This window comes from Microtus ochrogaster, linkage group LG3 (genome assembly GCF_000317375.1).
Source record: "Microtus ochrogaster isolate Prairie Vole_2 linkage group LG3, MicOch1.0, whole genome shotgun sequence".
NCBI classification, from domain to species: domain Eukaryota; kingdom Metazoa; phylum Chordata; class Mammalia; order Rodentia; family Cricetidae; genus Microtus; species Microtus ochrogaster.
Genome location: NC_022029.1, coordinates 3,417,414 through 3,442,378, shown reverse-complemented (window position 1 = coordinate 3,442,378; position 24,965 = coordinate 3,417,414). Strand labels below are relative to the sequence as shown.

The following is a 24,965-nucleotide window of genomic DNA, read 5'->3' as shown; positions in this document are numbered from 1 at the left end:
ATAAATAAGTGTTTATTCAAAAAATATTGTTCCAACATCTCATTGTGATAAGCTCACTGGCTTTCTATCATTACCTAATCTGTCAATTATCCTATTTGTTTTCTTTAATTTTCAATGATTACGGTCAGGAATGGTATTTGTTCATTGGCGTCCCTCAGAAATTTATAGTTTCACAATGCATGATAATTTTAAATAGCAATTATTTCCTCCTTAAACATGTAACAATTATGATATCACATTATAACTGAAAACCCCTTTATCTAAAAAGTTCTTATGTATCTGGATCTATCATTTCTGCTTTCCATTTTTCTCACACACGGTGGATCTGCTCTCTGTCTGCACAGCAAACTTTGTAATAGTGAGTGCGTACAAAACTCATCTTAACACACGACTACTTTGTAAGCAAAGATTGATGACTTTTCTATAAACAAATTTACATTTACTTCTGATAGAAGAGAAGAGCACTGAACCTAATCAGCCTAATCGGCAGCAACATTAAAGTGGAACTCACAGCTTCGGCTTCTCCCTGCAGATGACCCCACACCAGTCTTGGCCACATCCAGCAGACATCCTGGCATTTGTTCTCCTTGCAACCTCACATGCCACACTTGCTTTTCACTTCTCCCTCCCTATGGCTGAGCTCATTCTGAGTGAAGTAAAGAATAAGCTTCGGAAATTCCCCTTAATTTGGGGAAGTCTGGCAATGCATTAAAAGTAGATTTTAATGAGCACGGTTGCTTACACTTATTTTATAAGTCTTCTGTCCTACTTAGGACTGAAACATAAATTATAATACTGGCCATTTTGAGAAAGATGGTGGCCAATAGAAAAGAGAGGCGATGTCTATTGAGTGTTAATTAAATAAAATACCTAATGCAAGAGAAGCAGATTCATGCATGGAAAACACCTGACAGCCCTGGGTGAGTTAGGGGACATTATAAGTATGCAAAAACACTAAGGAAGGATGCTAACTGGACCATTTCCAGTTACCGAGTGGATAATATTTCAGCTCCACTCAGAACAACCTGGCTCTTATGAAAAGTGTGTATACATGGAATCCACACTGAGCTTTTCTGAGTTCCACATCAACTCTGTTCAGATGTAATGTATTTCACACACACTGTACAATTAGAAGAATATGCTGATTTTTGTGACAGTTTCAGTATTGCACATAAAGTACTCGAAGCCTAGACTGTTCTATCACAGTAAAATCAAATGATAGTAGAAGCTCCCTAGCAGGGTTAATACAAGTAAATAGAGCGTAATCTAAAAAGATAGACCTGAGATAAGGTGAGATGACCTGTTAATCTATTTTTAAAATGTGACATTGGCAGTAGATACTTCCATAGCAGTTTGAGTTTGAGGCACCTGCATAGCTGGTTCAGTTTACATCCCCAATTCTTCAAATGTGACCAACATTTCCTTATACTTCAGCAATTATGAATTATGAGTCTGAAATCATAAGATTCCAAATTTCAAAAAGTTCTATAAAAACTCCCAGATAGTAGATGAATGACCTCCAATAGAAAAGGTGCTTAAATCAACAAAATTATGTCAGGATATAAGTGTGTGTGTTATTAAACTACTCAATGACCTAGGGACACATTCTATTTAATTTCTTAACTAGTAAAATGCTGGGAGCTTGACTTAGGTTCAAAGCCAACATACAACTGCCTTTGGCATAGACCCTTATATCCTCCTTAGTCTAAAACTACGTAGTGAAAGATTAAAGTGTAACTCACCTTGGAGCTGTCAGTGTATTGGAAACTACTATGAAGGGATCCGCTGCTGGGAATCCCATTTGCATAAAGACATTTGCAAAGATCTATGTGTCCTCATGTGTTAAACTTCACAGATACAGTGCAGGGCAGGAAAGAATAGTCTCGTCCTGGTAGAGGTTACTTTAATTACTAAGAATCAACTAAATCCTGACATTATTAAGAAATCTCTTTTATGGGAACTTTTCATATCTCCAAAGATTGTTTTCTTTATCCAAGAATATGCTGGGCTTTTTCAGACAAAGCTTTAAGTAATGACCTAGAGTCCTGAAGAAAATTTGTTAGTCCAAATCATCTGGTTGCTAGGTCTATCAGTCAACTCTGTTGTGTGTGTGTGAATATGCATGCACACATATATGCACATATTGCACACACATATGCACATATGTGTGTTTCCTTGTGTACTTATTCCATTATCTTCATAATTAAGAAAGTAAAGAGGATTTCTTCAAAATAGCCACCCCCTTTAAAAACTACTAGATCACCTATGTTTTACACCACTTCACAACTATATGTGCAAAATATGCAAAAAATGCACCCATACCTCCACATCCACATTAGTGAAAGTCAAGAAAAAGCTGGTGCTTGCTCGCCCAGAAATAAATTAGCATGCAGCTAACATCATCAGAGGAGACAGAAATACTCATTGCAAGTGTGAACACATATTTGATTGCAGGACTGTGTCTTTCCTAGGGCTGACCTTATAAATTAAACAGTGTAAGTCTCAAGTAAGTGTTTTCTGAACATTTTGATTCACTGTGAACATTAGGATGCCCTTCAAATTAACATCTAACATTTAGCCTATTCTTGGACCGCTTCATTGTTGATGACTGAGAAGACAAACATGCTATGCCACTAACATAGAACCTCGGAAAAGAATGAAAGGCATCGTTTAAAGTCTTTGGGGAAAAAAGCCTAAAATAATCAGCTGTCTTAAAAAATCTTTAAAAGCACATTGAATAGTAAGTGAAAGCTGACGACAGTGGCTCACTCCTCTGACCTCAACATGTGGGAAGCACCGAGGCAGGAACACTGACAAGAGTTTGACATCAATACCTGTGCTATCCAATGAGTTACGCTCAGTTCGGACTATAGTGTGACCATGTCAAATAAATAAACTAGGTAAGTAAAAACATAAACAATAATAAGAAGAAAGTAAATAAAGTTTTCTCTTTGGGGGTTAGAGGCAGAATAACAATAATACCAATAAATGCTCAACTCTGCACACACTGTATCTCCAAGACTTGAATATCATTCCAGAATCTAACCAGGTCTCGGCTTAAGCTTGCCTTCATTGGGAAGGCATTTCCTGACTTGCCATTATTAAGCTATGCTCTTCCTATGTTCATTTCGTGCATAGCCTTCTGTTCCTTTGCTTTTATGGCACTTCCCGATCCTGACAATCTGCAGGGGCCTTGTCTTCCCTACCAAAGTGTCAGCTCCATATGGCCAGTGACTGTGCCTAGCTTACTTACTCCTGTACAGACAGTGCCCAGTACAATGTACACTTTCGAAATTAAGAAATAAATGCATATATTAAAAGAGTGGTTAATGTAAATTCCTCTGTAGAAATTAGGAACGGGAAATTTGGGAAGTTAAGACTTATAAGGGGAAATCAAATAATTAGAAGGAATGTGCTGTGTTGTATATGTGAATGATTTTAAAATAACCTGTTCTATCTGCCCACAAGGAGTGATAGCATAATCAAAATCATGTCTATTAACAAAATCTCACCTCAACATTATGGTTTGTGTCCCAATCAAGGATATATTTTAAAAATCAGCAGTGAGAAAAATGTCCAGTCTCATTCACAAAGAACAATGAGCAACCATCTCAAACAGATTGCTTCCAGAGAATAAAATATATTCTTAAAGAACCTTTCATTTGGGAGCTGTTCCTTCAATAATTACAGGAGGCAGAGTCATAGTAGCTAAATTAGTAAACTCATGATCCACTTCACTGAGAACTTGGAAATGCCCTCCACGAGCGGTATAAAACACTTAGGAAACATGAGAACACATGACTAAATTAAAATCTGAGGACATCATACTAATAAGCATGCCATCTGCTATGCTACAGAAGAACTTCTTGGTGACTGTCCTGCACCGTTCAGCCACGTCAGATGCAGACCCACCAATCCCTGCACCACCCCTCTGGGTTCTATGCTCCTAGTGTTTCGGGAGCCGGCGCACTTACCTGTAGTGTCTAGAAATTTCTTCTTCCACCTGGGTAATAAAATCGCATTTTGTGCACGAGTGCTCTTGGCTTTCCTTGACAGCCTGCTGCCCATCGGATCCTAGCAGATGGTTTGCCTCTTGCTTGACATCCGACGCTGGGGACTCGTGCATGGTCTCATAGTGAAAGAGGAGCACATCTACATCGGGGGTAAAGAAGGAACACTGGTGGCACTGGTGTTTGACTCGGGAACTTCCGGCCACCCCAGGAGACAAGTGCAACAGCAAGAGCGCACAGTGGGAACAATTACTCTTTCTACAAGCAAACGGGTAAGTAATTTCTCCAAGGTGCTTTTCGGGGCTGCAGAGGCCTCTGGGACAGAATGGACAGTGCTTAATGGTACACTTATGAATGTTATGGAGCTGTTGATAGTGACGGAGAAGTGGACCCACTACAATCACATCAGGGCCATGGCTTTTGGAATATCTAAAGTCACAGAACTGACAGTTATAGCTTGTGACCATATTGTCCTCTGCTCCCTTGCTGGGGAAGTCCTTCTTTTTAGCCCCACTCAAGCCCTTTTCTGGCTTGGTCAATGGCTCTCCTTCTACGCTTTTGGCTAGATCATTCTGATTAATAACAGAGCCCCTGGGAAGCTTGTCATTCAGCTCTGGATTAAGGCCGCCTGACAGCAGTGCTCCGTGCTGCTTGCCGTAATGTTCCAGCAGCTTAAGGGAGCTAGATGACTCACAGCTGAAACTACAAAATTTGCACCAGTAATAACTGGTGGCCTCTGTACCATTTTGTCTTGAGGAATCGAGGGACTTGATGGGCACGGAGTAGCCGACAGGGGTGTCGTCTCCCGCCTTGACAGTGATCTTGTCCTGCCACTTTCCAAAGTCTCCAGAGTCGCTGGCTCGAAGCGCAGGGATGGACTTGTTCGAGTTTTTCTCGGAAGGTTTCGCACCCTCCGAGGATGGGAGAGAAACTTTTATTTTATTCGGGTGAGTCTGAAGAAAATGCTGCTCTAGTTCAGTTGATGAGTTGCCCATATAAGTGAAATTGCAGAATTTGCAGCGGAAATACTTGGTGTTGCCTTGGCAATCTGGAGTTTTCCGTCCAATGCCAATGAAGGTTCCACCTGAAGTGACCTGGAGTGTGGAAGAGATGGAGGTTACTTTAGATGTGCCATAAATCCAGTCCATTCTCTGTAAGGCAGAGGTATTGTCAAGTCACAGTTTTCTAAAATGACAGTACTTTTCCAACTTGTTAGGAAATGGCTTGAACTACAGGAAGGGGGTTCTTATTTCTCAATTGAGTGCAGAAACACCCAAATTGTAAAGTTTTGCCTTCTGAACAGCTAAGGGTTGCTATCAAAACGAAAAGCAGTGACTCTGAGATCATTCATTGAAGAGCTTCTCCAAGGAAATACGACACTCGATCCCTATGGAATTGAGGCTGCAGGCAAAGAAGAGGGCTCTGTTTTAGATGAAACACAAGTCCTAAAGTGACCTCATAGCTGGTCTTCCAACAGAAGCTTAATCGTGAGCAATGAAAAAAACAAAATGAAGTGGGCAAGAATGAAATACATACAAAGAATTTCAAACGTCTCTCAGACAAGAGATGGAGAGAAACCAGGGCTCTATTTTGTTAAGACTCTATGTAATAGCTAAGAGACACTATCTCCTCCTGTGAATGGGTCAAAGGATTAAAATTAAAAGTTAAAATAAGGCAATGTCCCACATACGTCTCTAAAGTTCTACTGTCTCTGCTGAACTTGAGTTGTACAGTAAGCCAGGCATGTTAGTATACAATAGAATCCCAACACTCAGAAGACAGAGGTAGGGCAATGGAGAGTTCAAGACCACCCTAGCCTTAATAGGCAGACTCTATTTCAAAAATAGAAAAAGAAAGATGAAAGATTACTTTTATTGGTCAAGGCATTCAAAGGCACCTTATAAGGAAACCTTCCTCCCTTCTCAGGCCACACTGAGAATATACCACAGTCATCACATTGATCCAAAGTTCATGCTCTAAAATTAAATTGCTCACTGAAATCTGGAGGGGGGTAGGAGAGGAATCTTAGAAAAAAAGAAAGAAAAAAGGAAAGAAGAAAGGAAAAAGGAAGGTAAGAAGGAGGAAGAAAGGAAGGAAAGAAGAAAGGAAGGAAGGGAGGAATGAAGGAAGGAGCGAAGGAAGGAACGAAGGAAGAAAAAAGTAGGAATGAAGGGGAAGAGAAATTCTTCCTTCAAACATCAGTGATTTTTTTTTAATTTTTCCAGCAACCAGATGTAAAGTCTAAAACAAGTGGCAAAATCATGTTCATCCTTCTTCAACAGCTGCTCAAAAATGACATGTGTGATCACTGCTCATATACAAATCATCCATGAGAAAAATCTCAGGCTTCTCGAAATCACTTGAAGGCTCTACTTAAAATGCAAATTGTATGCTGTAGAGCTTTCCAGAATGTTTGCATCTCTACTGTATGGAACTAAAATGGATGCTTTCATTTGCTTCCTAAAAAGGCCTAACGTCATTGGTCAATTAGGGTAACTTCTAAATTTATGTCCAGCGCTACACTTCTAGGAAATCAACACTAGCACATAAACAACTTGATACTGACTTTACATTAGGATAATACTTTGGCTGTTGCCACATTCTTAATCAAAAGATGATGATGAAATATATGCATATGATTAACACATATACATCATATATACTCAAAACCCAAGTACACAAGTTTTGGATCTACCAAGAACAGGATCACTGAGCCAAGAGAAGCAACGAAGGAATACCCTCCAAGGCAAAACATCTGAGAGTAAGCAATCTGAAAGATGGCTGAAATCACAAAATCCCTCAGAAAAACTATCTACAGCAGCATCTTTATGGTGATCAACAGGAGCTGAGAGTTGCACTAAAACTAGGTACATTGCAAAACTTCCACCAGGACTTCCCAATTCAGTAGAATTGAGAAGCAACCTAAGTTTCTTAAAGAATCAAGCACTAGGTGCCATGCTATTTTCAAGCACTTTGGTGATTTTTAACTTGGGTCGAAGGGGTAGATACTGAAACACTACTGTTTTATCATAAGAATAAATACAAAGTACAAAAATCTAGAGAGGACGATTTTTGCTATTTTAACTACTACACTGCTTAGAGATATCGAGTTCCTTAATATTACAGACTTCAAACTTCTACTTACACAAGTGAGATTCCTGAGAATCTACCAAGGATCATCACTACTTTTGATTTTGCAATCTGTAAGTCCCATATGCATAGCCACACCAAAGGAGTTGAACAATAAGCACACATATGATTCTGAACTAAATATTCACTATTTCTAGGCATGTCAGCAGCTCTTTTGAGCTTGTATTTCTTGCATTTCTAACCATGAATAAAGAAAAGTTTGTGCATAATTATCAATAAAGGATTTTCACTGATGATGAACAAACTTTGCAGACTGGATTGGGTCTTTTGAGTTGGTGCTGACAATGTGTCTAAGAGAAGCATTTCTTTGCCTATAGAAGTGGACATGACGATGCCACTATTTAGTACAGGTCTAGTGACTAAAACCTGAATTATGCTCAGAATACATTCCCACTAGGAAGCCTTTTACATGCAACCTAAACAACAAAGAAAACTCACAACTCTTACTTCGCAGAAAAGAGCAATCCCTTCGATATCCCATAGATTACAAATTTGCTTTTTTGGTTATTACCAGTAAATCATTTTGGTATTATACACCACTGAAAGCAAAATAGCATGGGAATCACATTACTTAAGACTTTTGAAAAAAATGTAATTTCTTAATATTCTATTCATTTTCTCCCCAAAAGAAGATTTAGACAATATTTGTGTAACTCTTTTCTCGCTGGCACATTTACACAAGTCACAGTAAAACATGGCTGATATTCATTATTTGGCAACTTCTGTTAAAAAAATAAAATTTTTTTTAAAGATACACTATTCATGTCTACTGCCTACACTGACTTTATTTTTGGTACTTCCAAGTGTTAGTTTTGATCTCCTTTCTTAGTTAAACACAAATCCACTGGAAGAACAGTTAAGAAGTTACAGCAATAATTTACTAAAACATATTATCAGGCAGCAGCTCTTATACACAGAATCACTGCAAACTTCTCAATTGTTAGAACCAAGCAATAGTTGGGAAAAAAAACTTTTTTTTCTAGTTATGATTATACTAAAGAGGAGAAAAAGAGCAGAACTTGGTTTCCTGTCTTTCTTCATTAACTAACCAACATTTGAAACTATAATATATTGACATACAAAGCTTGTGTGTGTGTGTGTGTGTGTGTGTGTGTCAATATATATATTCACAAGTTAAAACCATACAGCTGTATGTTCATTTTGAACCTAACATGTACTCCTCTATCTCCTTAGCACTTGACTCATGTTGGGCTTTGGGATAAGATGAGAAAGCTAGACCACCTCTTTGACGTAAAGATACTTAAGAGGAATGATTCTCTATAAAAACTTAAAGTGCAGTTATATTTGCACACATTTATCTGCTTCTAGAAGTTCTCTAAATTCTGTGAACAAACACAGTAGCCTCCTAGGACTTGTTCCCCCTCTCTATGAACATAGCTAGTGCTGTACATTTTGCCGTTTAATTGGATTATTATAAGCATCAAGTGAGAACTCTAAATGAAATGGAATTTTCCAAGGCAATAAAAATTTTGCATATTATTCCTTGTGCCAAGGATGGGCATGAGTCATGTGTGGGTATTAAAATAAAGGTCGAGAAAATGACTTGTTCTTAATTTAACTTAAATGTTTTCTTAATTTTCATCAATTTAATTTAATCTAATGAGCTACGTGTGGTCGTGAAGTACTATAGCAGACAGTACACTACCAAGTAACAGCCACAGGAATAAAAGACTGTTTAATAAAGTGACCCATCCGGTGAACTTCTCCTGCCAGCATGATGAATAGATGAAATAGATGGGAAGTGATGACATCAGTGGCAAATTCAACACACTTTGTTCAAACAGTACTCTTAACGTAAGTGAAAGGTTCCATTTGCTGTTACCAAGCTAATGATCTATTTATATTCTTTCTGGACTACAAGAAGAATGTGTTACTAATATTTGGAGTCTGTTAGGACTCCCTGCATTTGGGCTGAAGGGATGATGTGATTGAATACAGACAGTAAGTTCTCTCCAACACCCTGGAGCCACCTGGAATAAGGAGCCATAATTAGTTGCTTCAAGTCTCTCATTGTTTTGACCTTCAAAAAAGTCACAAAAAGCCCTTACCTGTGTCTTTTATACAAAAGCAACTGGTCATTTAACTTTCCAAATGCAAATCAAACTTATACATAGAAAACAGCCCCAAAAAAGATACATAACACACACAGGAAAAACAAACAAAAACATATTTTAGCTCATTTACCCCTGAAAATAGTGATCGGTGTTATTCTGCTTTGATTTCAATTTAAAATTATTCAGTTAAAAAAAATCTATTCCTTCCACGTAGTATTTTCCATGGATTTTTTTATAATTTATTATACATTGTTACACAGAAATATTACACAGGAGAATTGAAAAACATTAAAAGATTGTTTTTCATGGTCTGGATGAATTCATTTGTTTCCTCCTAATAATATGCATTAAAAAATGACTAAAATAATATCTAAAGGAATACGTCAAAGGAAAAGAAAGCCTCAAAACTCTTAAAACAACACTTTAGTACGTGTACTTGCTTTCAAAGCAGCCGAGAAGGGAGCTGTTTAAACCACACACAAGCTCTCCCTCAGATGTGGTTCATTTTCAAGTACTATAATTGATAGCAACAGAGACAAGAATGAGGGCCTAATTGGAGAGGACTTGGGGTTATGGGCTGATAGTCAAAGTGTAAAAACCTTAAAAATAAAAAGCTAAGTTATTACATGAAAATCACTGTGAATGATGGACGATGAAATTACTTGAAGAAATCTGTAAGAGAGGGACTAGGTTAAGAGCACTGAGACCAGAGTGAAGCTGCTAAGACACACACGGAATGTTTCTGCACGCAGAGAGCTCCGAAAACACATCCCCGCAGACCACGTGCCATACAGTGATGCACGGCTGACAGAGAATAAGATTTCACTAACCAACCTCCCCACGAGGATCTCTCCGCGAGGCTTATCCCTGCAGCGTGTTCTTGTCAGTGTCACCATAACAAACCCCGTGAATCCTTTTCTTATACAGATTTATAATAGTCAGCTAAGTGGGAGGGGCGGTCATCATTTAATGTATTCTAAGAGGCACATTGAAGAGTCACAGTGTCGATTCTTTATTGTGCACATCCTTTTAAAAAATCAGTTATTGAGGATCACAGAGAGATAGTTTACTTAAATTTTGTATTGCAGTTTCATTCAATGTAAATCTTAACAAGTTTTTCTGCTGTTACCCGGTATCTGGAACGACAGTGTCATAAAGCTAATCTCAACAAGAGTATGAGGCCAGGGTGACTGGATGGCCCTCAGCAGGTAAAAGTGTTTGCCACTAGTATGAACTCTCCTACAAAGCCAGGCACAGCTGCTTCTGTTCCTTTGAAGCCAGTAAGTACCTTGAGGGACACACAGAGAAGGCTATCTGACCTGCAGGCCAGCAGCCCAACTCACGGTTCAATGAGAAACCCTGTCTCAAGAGTACAAGCTAGAGAGGTGCTCTTCTAGGGCACCTCTATACAGATCCATACACAGCTGTAGCAGGTGGGGCTGCTAGTTGGGGTTTCCGCCCTGCCCCAGTGGGCTGGTATCTTAAAGGCTATTGGCTGAAGGAGCAGAAAGAGCTCCCGCAGCACACAGACATTTCTATATACCATCACAGACCATACAGGCACACACAAAAATGTAAAAATAATGTGAAAGTCCACCTTTTATGGAACATAAGAAAATAGAGTGCAAGCACAAGGTAAGGCAGAGTGCTCCTCCCAGGACAATTCTAAGTTTGGTCTGTCTCTCCCTATGGCTCTACATGGAAATCATAAGAAACGCAAGTGCTGCAAGAAAGGAACAGAGGCCAGAGACAGAACTCACTATGGAGCATTGGCCTAGTGCCCATGAGCCCGATCTGGCTACTGCCCACTGACGAAGAAAATAAAAATATAGGGAAAATGAAAGAGGAATTTTAACAAGAAAACTGAGTTTAATCCCTTAAAGTACCGAATATTTTCCAATGAAAAAGGTTGTTTATTGCACCCGTATTAGCTGAAAAGCACTGGGAATCAACAGAAAATGATAATCCAGAACACACCAATGTCTGTGGTTTAACAGAAAAATCTCACACATGCAGCTGGACAGACCGCTCAGCATTAAAGAACACATATTTTTCTTGTGGAGGATCTGAGTTCAGTTCCTAGAACCCATGTCAGGAATATCTAGCCTCAGTAAGATCCGGTGCCTTCCTTTGTCGTCAGACAACTGCATGCACATGTACAATGCCCCCCGCCACACACACACACACACACACACACACAGAGAGAGAGAATTAAATTTTTTAAACGCATGTAAACAGATAATAAAAGCAATGGAACACAAGCAGTTTCTGCTGAGTCCATAGCTCCATGACAACGAAAGAAGAGTACCTAACATAGACTGTAAAGCCTGAAAAGGAAAGACAACATGGGAGCTGTGCATAGGCAAGCTGGCATCTGAAGATGGCTACAGCCTCCAAGGCAGAACACATGGAACGGCTACCGAGGTAGAAGGGTAACGTTAAGAAGTGACAGGGAACAATGAAAGGTTCTCTTGGGAAATGCTGACAGATTTCTGAAGGAAAAGAAACACAGAAAGGAAAGAGCAAGGGGAGAAAGAGCTTCAGAACAGAAAGTAAACTAAACAAAATGAAGGGAGGAAGGGGAGCAAGAGAAGAAAAAAGGTAACAAGGCAGAGGAAGAACGAGGATAGGCTAAAGAATGGATAAATGAATAGAAAGAATAAAAGAAAGTAATATGGGGTAGTGGAGCTGGTGCAGCTGGTAGAAACTCATACGGGGCAAGTATGATGTCCTGAGCTTGATCCTCTAAGAAGCTGGATGAGAGGAAATGCACCTGCAGTGCCAGCACTCCTGTGCTGAGATTGGCAGCAGAGGCAGGAGAATTGCCCAGACACTCTGATCAGCTAGTGTGGCATAGACAGTACAGCAGCAAAAACAAGAATGATTCTGCTTGAATGGGATGGAAAGTAAGAAAGAACTTCTGACCTACATCACACACACACATACACACACATACACGCAGCACATGCCCACCACACACACTTGCTACACACACACACACACCACACATACACACACCACACATACATACACACCACACACATATGCAACACACACATACACACATACCACATACAAGTAGTTGGGTATGGTGGTACACACCTTTAATCCCAGCACTTGGCAGGCAGAGGGAGGCAGATTTATGAGAGTTCAAGAATAGCCTGGTCTATAGAGTGAGTTTCAGGACAGTCAAAGATACACAGGGAAACCAACCCTGTCAAAAATAAAAAAAATGGAATTTAAAATAAAGCCATGAAAAGATGGAAAATACACAGAGAACCTCAATACTGAATGTTATTGTGCTGTCTCTGAATTGTTTGATAGCTGAAAAAGGAGCAACAGTTGCTAAACTACATGTGATTATAAATGTTGCTGGATTAATACAACATTTATATTCTGAAAACGCCCTGACTTCAAATTTTAAGTCAAAGGTACATTATTCTGGAGAAGAGGTTTTGCTTTTGTTTCCATGGGAAATGAGAGACTGTGAATTCATTTGGGGCTAAGAAAAGTCATGTTTGACCAATAAAGATCCCCTGAATATTCTCTAATAGAAGCAGATGGCCCAGATGATCCAACATTTCAGAGGCCCTCTGTTGGAGTTTCCTCTGAGTTCTACATCCAGAACAGCCTCAAAATGGCTGGTTGAGATGATCAAGCCTTGCAGAATATTTCAGTCAAGACTTGATCATAATTCTAAATTTTCTTTAGGTCCCCATAAGATTATCAGCATGTCTAATCAGCATGAAATAGCCTAGAAAACTATGCCCACGTTCCCCTCAAATGGATTACGGATGTTTGTCTCTGTTTAGAGTATTGGTTTCAAGTTGTGGATAATGGTCAGGAAAAAAGCTATACAAAGGAGATTAGATTCAGAGTTCTTGTTTAGAAAAGAAAAAAAAAATGTAGGACAATGGTCTTGTACCCTGTAAAGATTTGTCACTTTTATTGGTTTAATGAAATACTGATTGGCCAATAGCCAGGCAAGAAGTATAGGCAGGGCTACCAGAATAGGAGAATTCTGGGAAGAGGAAAAGCTCAGTTTGCAGTCATCACCCAGAAACAGAGGAAGCGAGATGAGAATGCCTCACTGATAAAGGATACCAAGCCATGTGGCTAACAGAGACAAGAATTATGTGTTAATGTAAGATGTAAGAGTTAATTGATGATAAGCCTGACCTAATAGGCCAACCAGTTTATAATTAATGTAGGCCTCTGTGTGTCTCTTTGGGACTGAATGACTGTGGGACCAGGTGGGACAGAAACCTCTGTCAATACATACACACCACACACATACACACATGCTACAAATATACACACCACACATACACACACACCACACCACACAGAATATACTTTTTCGAAAAGAAAACAACCTGAATTTATTTACTTAATAAACATAATTAAGATTGATGCAACAAGAATAAAGAATAGCAGAACAATCTCTCTCTCAACTGTTAGAGGTAAGATAATAGCAGAAATCTAAAGCAAAGCCCGGATACCCAGCCTTGACTCACTAAAATGGAACTATGAATGAAAAGTGGCAAATAAAGCTCTGATAACTTCAGTTTACATATGTTGACTGAGAAATAAAAGTGGGATGTCAAAGTCGGACTGCCCACGAGGTGGAAAACCACCATTTCTCTAGGGATTCCTGGGCTACTGAATACATGAGAGAATCCTAGTGATCTTTAAACCTGTGCCTACCATGAGAAAAAAAAAGGGTGCTGGACAGGCAGGGTCCCTCAATTCTTCAGCTACACACAGCATCCCACACTTTTCTCACTTGCAGAACCCAGTGAAATCACAAAGCTCGCAGCAAGGGGATGGCGTGCAGCTTGCTCAAATTAAACTCTCTAAAGGCGTTTCTGCTTGGGTTTTCTGCTTCCACACTAGTCCCCATTCCTAATGTAGGCAGAAGGTGGACGCTGCTGAATTGCACGGCCTTGGAGAACTTGATTGGGAAGCAAGTGCCTCTCCTTATCATTAGTCTTCACGGGCACACCAACTGACTTGTGCTGGGTAAGGAGAGGAGAAGGCAACTCTCGCACCATCTCTCCTATCATCCGTTCTTAAAACAAAGGCCTGTGAAAGAAAACAACTGAATACAGGACCCATCCCTTCATTTGGGACGAACGCTGCAGTCTTAATTGAGAAAGTCAAAATTTCTCCTGTACCTACTCTGTCACTGCTAGTGTCTGTGGCAAAAAGAATCAGTAAAAATGAATTACAGTAATTAAAAAGAGAAAGAGAGAGACAAAGCGACACATTTAATTTCCTTTTCAGTGATTTCAATTATAAGCCCAGTAAATTTCAATAAAGCAGCATCATACCGCATGGATTAGATAACACATAATCTCAAAGTGGTCTCACTTAAAATGATTCAGCATGAGGGTCAAAGAGCCCACCTCGCTATTGGGCTTGTCTCCCACTCTTTTCTATTTGTAGTAAAGGCAGTTTCCAACTGGGAAGCAGTGTATCGCAGTAGTTACGCAGCCAGGCTTCTGCAGCCTATCTTTCATGGTTTACACCCTATCAACCTTAGTTGTGCAATTCTCTGCTCGTGGGCATGGTACTTTAATCCTTCTATGCCTGTTTCCTCTTTCCTTCTAATGGACATAATGGTAGTGTCTACTTCAAGGGTTTTTATGAAGATGAGTTGATTGATGCACATAAAGAACTCAGGGACACATCAGCACATAAGAAACCCTTAATAAATGTTAGCTACTATTACATGCAAATCTAAAACTGTGGGAGGGAGGCTCTGCGCAATGTTTATTATGTAAACTTAAAGATGATGAAAGAAGAGTAGATCAACTTAAAAATACTGAAAGCAAAAATGAAAGTTTGAGGGTCTGAAAAGGCAGAATATATTTGTTAAGATTGGAAGTCATAGGATTAATAAGATGTCACTAAGTGTTTGGTCTAATGATTCTCAGCATAAAGAAAATCAGAAAATGAAATGTTACTGCTTTCTCTCTCCAAACTTCCCTCTGGTTGGGGTACTCGCTGTAGATCCTGCAACAGCTGCAAGTTTGCTGGAATTACAGTGGCCCAAGGAAGGAAAATCACTCAATAATCTGCCGACTTGATATAGTTAGCAGAGAAGGCCATTTGGGAGATAAAACTTTTATTAAGAGTTGGATGAGTCTAAATTTGATTGGATGCACTGATAATTATGTTTTTTTATTCTAAACATTCTGCCTTGAAAGAAACACTATTCTAGAAAATTGTACTCATTCTTTAAACGATAACAAACAAACCAAAAAATCAAAGAGGAGTAGACATTTATCATAGCACTCGTATGTTAGCACAGCCAAATGGAGATTTAACTGCCACACAGGTAAATGGATTAGTTAGAATGGTCAAACTTCTCCTGCGGGCGAGGGCGGGGGAGGGGGGCGCTTATATTATCCAGCTCAGCCATCTCCACTGATGAAAATAACCTGGTAAATGCCAGAGCTTTGCTTTGCTTTATGGCCTTGGGGTGAGCATATGTTTTATTTTGCACACTTTATTACTTGTTAAAGAGATACAGCCCGAAAATGAGTCTGGATTCACATGTCAAGTATTCTGTACACCATAGACAGTCTGGATTGATTAAAGACTCATTCACTAGTTTTTTTTTTTTTTCTAAAATACAATAGTTCTTAAACTTGGAGAAACAAAGAAACAGAACCTGCTAAGATCTACAACTTCCCTTATGCTCCAGATCAAAGGAAACTGCAAAGCAAAAAATAAATATTTGGAAGTAAAATTCAAGACAAGTCAAAATAAACCACAATGAGATTAATGGTCCCCGGTGTTTTGTTTTTGTTTTTTCTTTTACTATTTTAATCAAAATTGTAATTCCAGCATTCAGTTGAACACACATATATGTTAAAAAATATAGAGAGCCCCTATGGTTTAAATGTGCTGAAAATATAAAAACAAAGGGCAGTTTCCTATCACTTAAATCTGCTCTTCCTGTTTCTAACATGACATATTGTACAACTGGGATAAAAATATTTACAAAGCAGGAATGCAGTACTCCTGGTTCAGACAGAAGAGACTCCTTGGTAAGTTAAGAAAGGGGTCCTTCCAGTAAATGTAGGGTTTCACTAAAGGCCAAAAAAAAGGTCCCAAATGGAACCCAGTAGCTACTTTCATGGAGTCTTGAATAATGCAGAAGGACAGAAAAGATCAGCTAACATGGGAAGGTCTTGTGTGCATCTTGAGCTTTTATCAACGTGGAATAGTGTAAACACTTTCCCGTGGGAAGCACAACTTGACAGCGCTCCTAATTTTATAACCTGATCTGAGAGCTAAAAGCTCCCCCATAAAGATGATGCAAACGCCCTAATGCGCAGCACATTAAGCCCTAATGAAACAGCAGAGTCGGCGTGGTTAATGCAGGCCTCCATTCAGAGAAGGTTTAAATATAAGCATAATAAAGCAGATTAAAAAGAAAGAGGCTGTAATTACTTTTTAAAGAACTCAATCTCTTGTCCTATTATTGGTCTACTTGCGAGCCTCAAAGGCTGAATACAGATAGTAAAAATTACATGAGGCTTCCCAATCATGCCATATCCATTATTTTCAAATATGTAGGGGGAAAAAAAGAACGCTGATAAAACACAGAGTGTGTGGGGGGTGAAACACTGGAATCTAGCAGCCTTATCATTTCAAGTAGCTCAGTATTAGCCATTACCTTCTTTTGCTTTTTGTTGTTGTTACTTATGTATGTATTCATTTGTTTGTTTGTTTTTTGGTGTTCATTGGATTCAATTGTTTTAAGTTTGGGTTGAGGTGAGTCATTTTTTTATTTTTATTTTTCCATAAAAGGATTATCTCTTTTCTGTTTGCAGGGCTATGCACATTCCTGTATGGTACTGGATCTCATGAATTCCTCAGACCTAGAAAAGATAGTTGTGATTCTATAGTGGTCGCTGCAGGTGGTCTTTGCCTATTCCAGGTTCACTGTCTACAGAAAAATGTAAGAAAATCTTTTTTGACGTTATTTTTACAAAAATAACCATAATTCCTTGGCCAGTTGTTTAACTACCATTTACATGAATGTGAAATTGCCGTATAATATCTGTGCTATTGGATTTTCAAAGGTTCCCCCAGATAGCATACATTTTTGGTTTATAAAATATATATTAAAATCTAAGACACTGCTTAAATTACTCTATCTTCCAAACTGGCTATCTTGTATTTATAGTTAAGTTGGTTCGATTTATATGAAACCATCATGTCAAACCAAACCATAGATCAAAGCCACATAGTCCTCTGAGTTTTTTCCTCTTTCCTTTTTCTTGATCTAGAGGGATATAAAACTATCATTAACAACCAACAGCTCTGAGCATTTCCTAAAAGCCAATTTAATTGAAAAAGATTAATGAATTGTTCATCCATTTCTATAATTGACTTAAATTGTGTAGTTCAGTAAATGATTCCTGAAATTGTTCATAATACTGTTGTCTAGGAAAATATTTATCAGAATATATACAAGCTATTAACTCATAACATGCATTTGTTATATGGATGTATAGATATACATATTTCTTATGAAACTCTGCATTTAAAAATTCACTAGTCAGTATTTTAGCTCAGGAAGTTTTAACCAACACAGTTCAAGGGTCTAAAAAAAGAACTACTAAAGAGCATTTCTGCGGCATAAAAACATTAGAGAAAAGGATATTCAAAACATTGCTTTATTATTGAGTATATGTAGGAGTATATGAGTATATGGTTTGTGGTTCAGCATGGACTAATTAGTTATTTATCTTCGGGCATGCTTTTGCACCAATGTCAGGTATGTAGCTCAAACCATATATGTTCAAAATCATCATTGGTCTATAATGTACTTGGTTCTCTCTTCACAAAATGAGGTTATGTTTCTTTAGATCTGGCCCCAAACCCATTCATGTCTTTGAAATAACCGCCCACTTTTCCCATGGATTGTTTTAATCTACTCATAGGAGCACCAGTTCTCTTCGAATGAAGACGAAAATAAAAGACTTCTACCCAGATCACCTTCCTGTCCATGGGGTCCTCTCACTTTGCTTCTTTGCTGCGTGCAGAGCGGGGATGCAGTGCACAGCCTAGTCCACGATCAGCTGTTTTATTTCCAAACTCAGATAGCTCGCACATCTGTTTCATTTCCCAAATCACTGCCCAGGAAAAGTGTTCCACCCAAACATAAACTTTACTATAAATAACTAAGAACTTCACAAATAACTATTTGGGGGAAATGGAAGTGTGTTTAAAAAATCTGAATTCTTCCAAGCCCTAGGCCTTAGTAATCTTTTTAGAGCCTTCCTGACAGCCGGGATCAGCTTCCCTCAGAAGTTGTCCCCAGAGTGAACAAATTGAAACTGCCGGAAATCCAGGTATTAACATCATATTACTTGCTAATTATAAAACACCGTTTCACACAGTGACATTATGCACTTCCAACCCTTTTATCTAAAACACGTATTTGCTTTCCAAATCAGAGTTTGACAGCAGAGTCTATCTGACATAAGACAGTGAAATGATCTTTAATAAGACAGGAGCTCAAAGCATGTAGCTTCCCTGCATAATAACTATGTTGCCTTAATTTGCAGCTCCACAGAAATAATTCTATTTGCAGAAATTCCGTGAGCAAATGGAAACTTTAAAGATGAAACTACCTTCTTAAGTTTTCTCCATAACTCCTTTGAAATGGCCGTGGCCAGCCTGACACTGGAAGGACTCAGAATTTCTATCTATATCCTTCATACAAATATTGCAAAACAGTTTTCTGCCTATCCTCTGCAATTCCTTTCTATGCCTTTCTTTTTGACACTAGGTCAGTAGAAAGCATAGGAATGAAGTGCCGTGGATAGGAAGCTGAGAAAAATGAATGTTAAGAGGGGTCCCTGGTAAAATAAGTGCTAAGGGAATTCAGCAGTCCAATGGTACTTTTGAAAAGTCATAGATAAGGAGAGCATTTAACATCCCATGCTTTTTCCCATGCTTTTTGATCTCCCTGGCTCAATAAGTCAATAAGATTTATAGAATGTAACAAAACCTAAGACTCTTTGTTGGACTGGCCATGAGCTTCAACAGAGCTTAAATCCCCAAGATTAAATTAAAATTAAATACTGAATTTCTTCACATTCACTTTCATGTCTCTTTCAAATTAAAAATATTACACATTAGGGCTTTTCATACCTATGATGACAACTGAGGGCAGAAAAATAGATGAAAACAGTGTACGGGTTTCAATAAAAGTGTAAGCCTAAGTCATTACTAAGTGCTTTCATAAATGATTGTCATTCTGCTTAAGTGGAGAAAAGAATGCCTTCGTGGCTTACTTCAAAGTCATTCTGAGCACTCTACAACTTACAGTCTCACTGAGGTTTTCAATCAATGCAAAATGTTGCTTCCAAATATTCATATGCAATTATTTTGATCTATCAAGAGTATATCTCCATCATCGTCAATATGATCCAAACCTAATTAGACTAACTATAAAATCAAGTCCTACTCTAAGGCACAAGAAAGACTGACCCAGGAGGAAGATTATAGGAGGAGCCTGATAGTCTGAAACTAGAACAAGGCAATGACTTATGATTATGTATGTGTATTCATAGACCTCTATGATGGTTGGAAGGCAGAAAACACCCAACTATCAAGAAGTAGATCAAGAAATATGAACTTTAGTTAATTCCATGAGAAGATTTTTTTTTTCCAAATCTACTGGGAATTCTGGACTTTTTTCACCCCCACAATGAGAAGGTCAAGTCAACTCTGAATACGTATTTGAATGAAGCCACAATAAAATATGCATATCTTTTCTATAGGGTGTAAAATTTTCTTATCTGGGCCCTCTCTTTGAACATAAAACTATGAATTTACATTTCATCACTAACTCCTTTTTTCTTCTCCTAGAAATCACAAGAGAAAACACGAACCTGTACATCATAGGTGCCATTTAGTAAAGCGGGCCGTGAGGGGCTGATGTCCTGCAGCACACCCGGAAGCACAGAGCGGTTGACCTTCTGGAAGTCTTTGGAATGGCTGAACTGCACCATGTTATGGAGGGCTAGGATTTTGCTGTCCAGCTCAGCATCCTGCCTGGTGCGATTATGCAGTCCTAAGTGATACTTTCGGAAGTGCTTAATCAGATCTGTGGGGTCATTGCCATAGTAACCGTATCCACAGATATTGCATTTAAAGTCCTGAAGCTCTGGAGACAGAGGTGCCGGGTCTGGGTTGTCATTCACCAGTAAGTCAGTTTTGGGTTTACTTAGTCTTACACCCCCATCTGAAGGCACTTGTGGGTTTTTTGAGGCCACGGAAATCGGGCTCAAACCTTGACAATTGGCCTGACTACTCTGCACTGGCCCTGTGTCCTCGGTAGCCTTTGGTGACATTTTATGCTCTTCTTTTGTCTCCAATGAATCCCCTGACGGGGTGCAGGCCATATCTTGAGGGTCATCTGCCTCTGCTCTTTGAGGAGACTTCAAGGGCTCGCAGACTCCCCCAGCAGCTGGAGATGAGAAAGCCAACATATTTCTGTCTGTTACCTCATCATGCGGGAAGGAGGCAAGGTTTCCTCCCTTACTCGGGCTATCATAATTGAAGCCAGCCTTCTCACTCAGGCCTGAGATTTGCAAGTCCTTCTTACTGCTAGGAGATGGATCTTGGCCATGCGCGCTGGACTCCTCTTTCGTGTTCAGTTCTGCAGCATCGCTGTGATCTGTATTTTCTGACATCTGATCTGCAGAAAACTCTTTGTCCTTTGCAGACACCTTGCTTTCTGTAGCTATTGGCTCCGGGGTGTGACCCTCGCCTTCACTAGCAACGTTTCTCAGAGGGGGGTTCTTTTTCCGGACCATATCTGTGAACACATGGGGGAAGAAAAGGAGCATGGTTATTTGAAGATTACAGGCAGGTAGCCCATTCTGGGGTCTTCTATTTAGGCAACTCAAAGGCTAAGGTGCACAACAAAATAGTTCCCCTAAGGGAGGAAAAAAGCATCAAAAATGTCAGAATGAAAAAGGACAGAGAGGCAAACAGATAAAAGCAAATGATATTTGATATTTTAACACAAAGACTGGATGATCTATTCTTTTAAAACATGCTATGAATATTAAAAGACTCATTATTATCCACACTATTAATTATTCCTACCCTCTTAATTTTTGCCTAATTTTGTTATATTCAATTTTTGTCAATGGTAAGTTCACATATATTTATAGATGCTATAGATTTTATATATACAGATATGCTACGGTTCTAGAACATACATGTACAAGCTTAACTTTACAAAACACAGACTGCATGCTTGCTTCCATGAAAAAAAATGTGGATATAATTACTACAATGGAATAGTGTCACACTAATAAGAATATAGTTTCAAATGAATAGATTCATGTCAAAATGGCACAGACATCCATGTTATGAACTGAGTGAAAACTGCCTATGTATATAAAGGGGATAATAAACATTTCTGCTCAGCCCTACCAAGAATTTCTTGGGTACCATCCTGGAGATTGGGAGCAGGGCTGGGAATACCCTACAGTGGCAAGTCAGGTTTCACCAGGACTCTGCTTGCTAAACCCTTGGGTTTTCACGTAGAGAACAGTATGGAAGCTGATAAAGGTCACTGTCTCTCTGAGACTGAAATGACAAGATCTTAGCAGTTTATAGTGGCTTTCTTCCCACACCAGCTCTATTGTGCCTTGGGACTTTGTAACATCAGTGGCTAAAGTCAAACTGAGACCTTAAGTAATAAATACCTATACAAAGAAGTAGTTGTAAGAACTGTAACAATCTTGAGAAATGAAGGGTGTCCTACTAATTAAAGACCATATTAACAAAGGCCGGTTGAGCATGGGGCTCAACCTTTGTTCTTTACGCTTCCAGGTGAAAAACTCAAGAGTTGCCTAAGCCATTCCTCAAAATGTCTCTCTGAAAATTCTACCTGCTACTCTCTAATAAAACAAGTTTTCTTTATTATGAGAGGGGTCTGCTGCAAGGGCCAGTTTAGTAGTGAGTTATACCACAGCTAGGGAAAAGAGCTGGAAAGATCCAATGGAAAAGCCTTGCTTAGCTCTTTTCCTCTGCAAGTCTTCAGTATGCAGCAGGATCGCACTGGCCTGAGAGGCATGGGTGGACCTTTGCTTCCAAGAAGTTCTAGATACACCAGTTTGTTGGAAAATGAATCACCGAACAAGATAATGTACTAGATGTGTAAATAATCCTTGCTGGGTGCTATTTCATTTTAGTAACTAATGTCAAAGTCAGTACAGCAGTCCCTTAAAAACTACAGTGCTGTCTTTAAGAACCAGTAATATCATTCATTAAATGTCCATATAAATTCCCTCCATTGAATAAGAAAAATAGGTAATAAGGTATAAACTCAAGAGAAAAAATATCAGTCAAGGGGCAACGTTAACTCATGGGATGGAGAAGGAATGTGGAACTTATATTTAAACTTGACATAGAAGAGAGGATGTTCATAATATAAGTTGTTCCTACATGTTCCAGCACATAAATAATATTGGTTTGGGAGGCACCTCTTGCCTCATCTTCTAAAATTCTGAATTAGTTCACCACTGCACACAATCTCATCTGTATCAAACATAATACAGTCTTTCTTTGGCCAAGTGCTTAAAAACCATAACGTTTGGGTTTCAACCTTTTTGCTTAATATACCTTCATTCTAATAGTGACTGACTGAAACAATATAAATGAGGTTACCCAAAACTATAGGAAATTATGTATGAAAATCAGAATGTCTAAAGAAATCATAATCTGATTCATTAAGCTTACCCATCTATCAAAATGAAAGGTGAATGGTTTATGCCCATATATTAATGTCAAAGTGATTGGTAAAAAAAAAAATGGCAAGGGAATAAAGATAAAATACTTAAAAGTAAATTGATCTAAATACATTCATATTGAAGTAAAAAGTCATTTTTCAGAAGAACAAAACGTTTTAGATCTCAGTTGATTTATCATTATCTTGAAGAAATGTAGCAGGTCAAAGGTTAAAAATGACTCCCCCCGCATCATTAGCTCCTGAGGAAAAATATGCAATTTAATTAAATTATTATCTTCAAAAATTTTAGTTCCTCCTTCCACCCATGAACAGACCTTCAGAAAGAGGATGACTCACTGATGCCTTATGTTTAACAGAGTCCTTAATAATATACATTGCAAAGAACGTTAAACTGCTAAAACTTCAAAGAAAAATCAGAGAGGTCATTTGGGTTTTATATTGAGCTGTAGGGGGTAGGGGGCATGATCGTTTCAGTTGCTGTTCAAAAAAAATGTAGTTAATTTATTTGAGTATACTTTGAAGTAGTTATAGAAATTTTTTTTACTGGAATTATATCATCATAATTTTTCAGAGTGACATATTATGTAAATATAAGCACATTTGCAATACTTCTGAGTGGAAGCAACTCCCCTCTCAAGTCATAAGTTAGATAACACAAGACTATAGCCACCCGCCAGTTATTATCTCTAAGACAAATAACAGATTGCACGATGTTTTACTGTGTGCCAAGAACTTTTCCAGTGAACATTCTCCCGTGAAAAAAATAGATCACATACTTGTAAAACCATACCCAGCATTGACTTCATAAGGCATGTGGGTGGCTTTAGAGTACTTTCTGCAAGTATTAATTCTATTAGTCAACTCTCAGGAAGCTAATTGTCTTAGAAGATGGCACTAGGAACATTTTGAGAGCTCATCTGTATATCTGTACAACAAACAACACAAAAAAATTCTTTTCTTAAATAATATACACATGCTTGAACATATCACACCTAAATACGTCAGCACACCAGCACCCTGGGCTGGTAAAACATCAGATAAAAGCCCAAGCAGACCAGGGTAGAAGCCTTTTCTTTCTAGGTTTTAAGAATGCAGCCACAGAAGGAGAGCGATGCAGAATATTATGGGACAATTTGGTTTCCAACAGATTGAAATACTGGTGAGATTATTCAAACTCTGAAACCACCTCAGCCCTGAGGACTGTCACACTTACCAATGTTAGGTGGTTAGGGGATCTAAATTTGTTCACACCAGCAATGATTTTTCTAGAGGGACTTTGAAAATCATTAAAATGCACAATCATGTGAATGAAGGTCAGTCATCAGTTAGGACGATTTTATTTGAAAAATTTGTCATTCTACTCCATAGCAATATCCCTTTTTCAAGCAAAAAGAGCAAAAAATTCAAATTATTAGTTAAAACAGATACACACTATAAAACAGTTTTAGGTAATGGCTAATAGAGGAAGTGGTCAGAGGAAATCAAAACCCTTCATTTACAACTTCACCATAATTGAGCAATGAAGAACTACAACATACTAGCAGAATGTTAAACATTGTCTATATTTACAGCATTTTCCATGCACATAAACACACATCTCCTTTATAAAATCATCTAACCCAACTGCCAAGATATTAAACAGTATGCCAGGCTTCTCCAAATTGTTCTAAGATATAAGATATCATTGTTGCAAAAATCCTAAGTTTAACCCTCAACTAATATTTCATTTTCAATTAGAAAAATAAAATTAAAAAATATTCTTTGAGCTTTAACCCACAAACCTACGAACACCTGATTTTCGATAAAGGAGCTAAAAGTATACAATGGAAAAAAGAGAGCCTCTTCAACAAATTGTGCTGGCAAAACTGGATGTCAATCTGCAGAAGAATGAAAATAGACCCATATCTATCACCATGCACAAAAATCAAATCC

General features: G+C 38.5%; 1 protein-coding gene across 4 annotated transcripts in view; it reads right to left on the bottom strand.

The window, feature by feature from the left end:
* Positions 1-24,965, bottom strand: part of Trps1 (transcriptional repressor GATA binding 1) — a 237,887-nt gene that overhangs the window by 173,052 nt on the left and 39,870 nt on the right. For 3 of the 4 annotated variants that reach the window (XM_026785897.1, XM_026785896.1, XM_026785898.1), the window contains exons 2-3: positions 20,158-21,086; positions 3,975-5,104 (exon numbers count right to left, since the gene is read on the bottom strand). In XM_026785897.1, coding sequence (XP_026641698.1) covers positions 3,975-5,104; positions 20,158-21,084 — 2,057 coding nt within the window. In that variant the 5' untranslated portion in view covers positions 21,085-21,086. The remainder of the gene's footprint in view (positions 1-3,974; positions 5,105-20,157; positions 21,087-24,965) is intronic. The other variant, XM_026785899.1, reaches the window with a different exon arrangement.